We start from the raw sequence: 6164 nt of genomic DNA, 5'->3' as shown, positions 1-6164 counted from the left end.
TGGGATTATTTTTCCGTTTCATAAGACAAACATACTTCGCATTCATGATTTACACAGTGAAGCTCATATTTTTATCCTCCTGGTTTAAGTTATTGTGTTCTTTGAAGCTTGAGTGTTTCTCTATGGTAGTCCCACATTTCCATCAAAGAAGCAGTTACTGATGTATTGATCACATGTACAATTATATATCATGAGGGAAGAAGAGAAACAGAGGATGAATACGTGGCAGTCTGAAACAGAATAAAGGCAAGACTGTGAAAATCCACCTGACTTGCTCGCTACCCGACTAATTATTTTAGTTGTTAGCGAGATATATATATATATATATATATATATATATATATATATATATATATATATATATATATATATGGAGTAAATCATTTGATCCTTTCATGATGCAAAATCCCCAAATGCAGCAAAAGGACACTAATTCAATTGAACCCTGAAGGTTGTGTAAATGGATCCTCCAAGTGTTACATAACAATGTATTCTTTTCTATATGCTAGCTGTGGTTGAGTGGATACATGTACAGATACTGTGAGTTCTTTTGGGGGCTTTTAATACAAAGCAGGAAAAAAAAGATTCAGTTAGTAAAATAGGATTTCTAAAATAGTTTTCTGCATATAGGGTTCCTCCATGGGAGGGACCAGCGTTTTAATGACACAACAAATATCCTATGGCAGCAGGTGTTTCATACATACAAAGTTAAGGATCAAATCTTGAAATAAAAAAAAGAATAAGTCAAATATTTGGCTTAGGTGCTCTCGCGTTGTGATGATGCGTGCGAGATGTGGTGTTAGTTGAAGATTGTCATCAATCATGCACAAAGGTTTGCCTCAAGGGAGACGCCTGGGTACTTGCTTACATCAGTGACACGGGGTTACACATGTATACCCACTCACATGTGTTCATACGTGTGTGTCTGCTGCGTGGCATGCTGTGCCCCCCCATGGGTCGTTGTATCTGTTGAAGCTGATGAGCTGGCAGTGGAACTCAGTGAGTGCTCTTGGCATAGGAGCCACCTCCTCCCATTGGCTTCTCCCACTGTGGAATACCTGTAAAGGCCATAAGGAAACACACACACACACACACACACACACACACAGAGAGAGAGAGAATAGACACACATTGGATCTAAAGATTAGAAACGACACATCGGGTGGCCTCCACCTTTAGCTCATGAAGCCATGACTTAGAACACCACGTTAGGTAATAAAAATCAAATTAGGGCAGCTTCTCTGGTCGCAAAGTTTCTCCTACCTGAACTTCATCTGTGATCTCGTCAGGCGAGTAGTCACCACCCAGGATGTAGATTCTGTCTCTTGTGCCCACTGCTCCAGCATTGAACCCAGCACACTCAAATGACCCTTCACCCTTCCACACACATGTCTCTGGACAAAAGCTGTAGACCTGGATGAGGGGTAAAAGGGCATATTTTGCGTTTAAATATTTAAGCTGTCCTGTAATGCAATGCAATGACTCATTAACTTATTCATTCGTGAGTTCATCTGGTGGCTCGCCTTGTAAGTGGACAGGTCACAGAGGTGCAGCGTATCGTTAATTGACACAGACTTGACCAATGTAGCGTGGAAGAACTGGCCAAACTCTGCCACCAGGCGGCTCCACTGGTCCTGCTGGGTGTCATATTGAAAGAAGCAGTCCAGTGAGGGGTTAAAGGAGTCCGTGATCTCCACCTCTGACCCCAGTGTGTAGATAACACTGCCACAAGCACTGGCCTCAGGGTAGAAGATGCCAGTGGGCAGTGGGCTGACTGAGCACCAGGTTTGTGTCAGAGGGTTATAATACTCCACCTAGAATATAGAAAAGAACAGAATTTGTACTGCACATTAAAAAAAGAATCGCACCTAATAATCTAGTCAAGGATATTTGAAGACAATAAGCCACTGTTACCTCCAGCAGATTGGGAGCTCCTCCTCTGGATCCCTTGGTCCGTCCTCCGATGACATAAAGCCGGTCCAAGCAGGTCACAGCTGTGTGCGTGGTTCTGGGTTTCCGCATGGCAGGCACACGCGTGCAGGTTAGGGTCACAGGGCAGAAGCACCAAACTTCGTCTGTGGCGTCGTGGAACGGCTCGGCCACATGAAGACGTATTGCCCGACAACAGTTCCCACTGCAACCACCTGTCACAAACATCTGGGACCCCAGTGTAAAGGCGTTGGTGAGCTTTTTCAAGCTATAACTGCATGTAGTTATATGATTCATTCCAAACTAAAAACATTAAGGTAAAGGCCCCATTTGTTTGCTTACCAAGGCTATAACGTGTAATAAGGGGTCACAAGTTGACATTGCTTAATGACAGTGGAGAAACGCTGCTCTAAACAGCAGCAGGACTCACGATTCAATCCCAAAACGTACCTTCTCAGCAAAGCTGGTAAGGCAAGATCCCGGTGGGTCTGGCATAGTACCAGCCCCCTTTCCCTGCCCTGTTCCCAGCTCTTTCCACTTGTCTGTTTCCAGACAGTAGCAGAAGGTGTGGCGGATCTCTCCGTTCTCCTCCGTCTTGTGGATGTAGATGTAGCTCTGTGTGGTGGCTGGCCGGGCGTCAGAGAGCAGCCCGCTGGACTGATCCTGCCTGCTAAGAGCTTCTGAGAGCAGGGTGACACAGGACTTAGCATCACAGAGGAGGGTGTCTGAGGCACGCAGAGTCTGAGAGAGAAGGTGAGAAGGATGAGACAAACACAAGAACTCCCCCCCCCCCCCCCCCACACACACACACACACATGCAGTGAGCTCATACCGTTAGTGCAGATGCAGGTAGATGGTGGAGTCTGGTTAGACATAACAAATCCGGCAACAGTCTTTGTCTTCCCGGGAGATCGTGGTGCGTCCATCTAAGAAGTGACATCACCACGGCCTCTTCACTGGGCACGCTGAGAGCATCTGACCTCAGGCATGTCTCCAACACATTCACCTATAAGAAGCAATCGAAAAAGCAAACACTGAGTGAGTTCAGTCAGGCGAACAGAATGATATTTAGAATAAGAAACGATTATTCACAATCTAAATCATTAAAAAGAATATTACTAACAAATGAACCAGGCTTCAGGGCGAGACTTTATGATTGTGAGTGAGCTATAAATATGGGAACGATGTTATGTCCAGTGTGTAGAAACTAGACAAACACATTACCTCATTTTTTTATTAATGAATTTGATTAAATTATTTAAGAAAACTTTCATTAAATAGATGTTTTTTTAAATCGTACATCAACCAAACTGAAGCCTTCATTTCTCAGCACTTGGAACATTTCCGGGAGACTAAAGATGGCTGAAACATAAATGTTGCTGCTATATCTTTTTAAAAGGCCATTTAAAAGCATGCTGTCATTTTTCTTCCTTTTTTAACAGGGATATTCGTTTTATAAATCACAAGAGTTGGATAATAAGTTACAGTTTACTGGCTATGAAATATGCTTTGGAGCCCTCATGTTAATTACTGCGAATAAGCAAAAGCAGGTTAGTCATTGCTCAAGCAGACAGAATGTAGACTCTGCATGCATAATATAAACGTATTAAAGAAATGTATCAATTTATTACAAGTAATCTACATTAATCCTTAAATAAACTTCCTTTTCTTGTCCATTCTTAAAGCAGCACCTGCATATCCAGAAAGTCCTGGGTTTTGGAAAGGTCGGAGAAGTTCTGAACCACAAACTCTTTGGCACTTCGGAGGAGGGAGGCAGAGCCGTAGCCCTCAGCAAGGGACAAGAGGGTCAGACAGTTGCTCAGATCCATGGTTGCTATCAGGAAGTTGCTGCACGCTTGGGACAAGACTGACACCTGAGGACACATATGGTACATATTAAAAACTGCAACCTAGAAACAAGTACCATATGTGTTTATTAACTGTTATGGATTGAAGTTGACTTGAGCTATGCTGGGAATTACAAGAGATCCCCAAAGTTCACGAACCAATAAAAATAATAAACGTATTAGTTGTTCTACGCCAGTAGGTGCTACAAATGCTAAGTCTGTACAAGAGGGGGCCTTAGTAGTCAAAAATATTTGAAGACACCTGTAAGGGTGTAGTAGGTCAGGAATTCAGCTATCAATAATTTTTAATAAATAAAATAATAAAACAAAAAAATATCATATGATGTAAAATGTACAGTTTTTTTGTATTTCTTTATTTACATAAATTGTTGTATTTTTACCTGCAGAAACGAGGCAAGCTGAAACAGCATGTCCACATTGCCATCAGTGATGAGTGTCTCTCCGGAATAGGCAAAGTCCAGGAAAGATTCCACCGCCACCGGACTCTGATTACCCAGAACCACTGAGCCATCACCACGCTCTCGCATATCCACCTCAAACATGGCCCTAAACACAGAGCAGGTACTATAATAATGGATGGGTGAGATAGATAGATAGATAGATAGATAGATAGATAGATAGATAGATAGATAGATAGATAGATAGATAGATAGATAGATAGATTACCTGAAGAAATCACTGCATGCTGCAAGGACACAGCGATGGCAGGGGAAAGTTTGTTCCTGGACCTTAATGGTGAAGTCAAACAGCAAGCCTTGCTCCCTGAATGATCTGAGCACTCCCAGCAGCTGGAGTCCGTGTGACTCAGGCACCCGCAGTAGGGTCCTGCACTCTGGGACACCGTTGCATTGTGGAGTACTGCCAAGTTTACTACTGGGGGGGCTGCTGGAGTTGTGGGCGTTGCTGATACAGGACAATGACTCTGGAGGTTCATCCATCTTCTCAAATTCTAATAGTATTTAAAAAAAAATATAATAAAAGTCATAATGCTTTCCACAGAATATAGTGAGTTTGAGTCTTTCCTCATATAATTTGAGTATGTGTGTGTTTCTGTGTGTGAGAGACCCATAGAGAAGTGAGTAGAGATGAGAAAAAGGAGTGCATAATATAAGGCTACTGAGAACAGTTTGAGCAAAGATCTTGTGTCTAGAACATACAATTATTAGATATTAGCCTACACACTACCTTAGATAATGTATCACTGTTAACAGTCAAACATCTATAAGTAATACAAATACATGTGAAATATACAGGTATGCAGTCTGAAGCATGCTACTCACGGCGTCAGCACCTCGGACAGCTCTATCTCTCTCTCGCTCTCTCTCAAGCCATTCTAACTTCCGGAAGCGTGAAATCACGCGATGACGCGAAAGCGTTTTACTTTTTTTATTTTTTTATTTTTTTGCAGTTAAAGCTGTCGGCAATGTCATCCTTGCTGGAAGAGCGCTGCTTGGTTAATAACAATGAGATGTTTATCACTTCTCATAAAAGCCCTCGAGTTGCATGTATGCGGCTCTTTGTTTGCGGTGAAGGGATGCGCACTGACAGCTGGGAGCTGTAGTTCTCTCATATTGGTCTTGGTTAAACTCGACGAGACTGCATGTGTCTTTTACATGTCATGTTACATTTCTAGTCTAGCCGAGTAATGCAAGATCGATCCGTTATAAATTGCAGATAGATAAATGCGGCCACAAATACTGTGGACGGGGATAGGCTGTTACTAACAGCTTAAATCCTTTGTCTCTGATTTTTTGCTTGCTGACCCTCTTTGTGTTGAAAAAGCCAATCGTTTTTATTAGGCCTATTTAATTGTTTGTTTTTGTTTGTTTGTTTGTTTGTTTGTTTGTTTGTTACCAAATGACACTGCAATGGCGCTTCAAAGACATTAAAAATGCAGATTAAATGCAGAAAGCATTCACACAATACTTGATTATTTAAAATAATAACACATTTTTATTAGCAAGAGTGATAGAGGAAAAAAGACGGAAGGAACAATGAAACGTATTTAATAAATGATATTCAACTAAAACTGTATTCATTATATATATATATTCCAATATATGCTAACGTAAATGCATAAAGTCAGGCAGGGTTCCGGGCCGTGTTGTTTAGAAAATCGAGCAATGCAACTCCTCGCCACTGGAGGGAGTTGCCTTGCTGTGAAGCAAAACTCCTGGCTGTGCGATGCAAAGGCCTCTTGTCTGGATGAGAAAACGTGAACGTCCAGCCATGCTGCAGTACCGTTTCACCGCCACAGTGCTGCCGACCAAATAACACTTTCCTGCATGGAAATGTTGATACCGATACACATCAGCAGGCTAACATACCCTAATACTACTACAGCGAACTCGTAATACTAGTAATATC

At 42.1% G+C, this 6164-nt stretch overlaps 1 protein-coding gene across 1 annotated transcript; it reads right to left on the bottom strand.

The window, feature by feature from the left end:
* Nucleotides 1–552: 552 nt before the first annotated feature.
* Nucleotides 553–5124, bottom strand: kbtbd3 (kelch repeat and BTB (POZ) domain containing 3). The gene is made up of 10 exons (XM_084019160.1): nucleotides 5078–5124; nucleotides 4464–4746; nucleotides 4178–4343; nucleotides 3621–3803; nucleotides 2762–2935; nucleotides 2380–2670; nucleotides 1915–2157; nucleotides 1524–1814; nucleotides 1264–1413; nucleotides 553–1058 (listed from the first exon to the last, which is right to left on the bottom strand). The coding sequence occupies exons 2-10, from the start codon at nucleotides 4733–4735 to the stop codon at nucleotides 912–914; spliced, it is 1917 nt and encodes a 638-aa protein (XP_083875286.1). The 5' UTR covers nucleotides 4736–4746; nucleotides 5078–5124; the 3' UTR covers nucleotides 553–911.
* Nucleotides 5125–6164: the final 1040 nt, after the last annotated feature.

Source organism: Eutrigla gurnardus, assembly GCF_963514095.1.
Source record: "Eutrigla gurnardus genome assembly, chromosome: 10".
NCBI classification, from domain to species: Eukaryota; Metazoa; Chordata; class Actinopteri; order Perciformes; family Triglidae; genus Eutrigla; species Eutrigla gurnardus.
The sequence above is the reverse complement of the archived record's forward strand: the minus strand, read 5'-3'. Positions and strand labels throughout refer to the sequence as shown.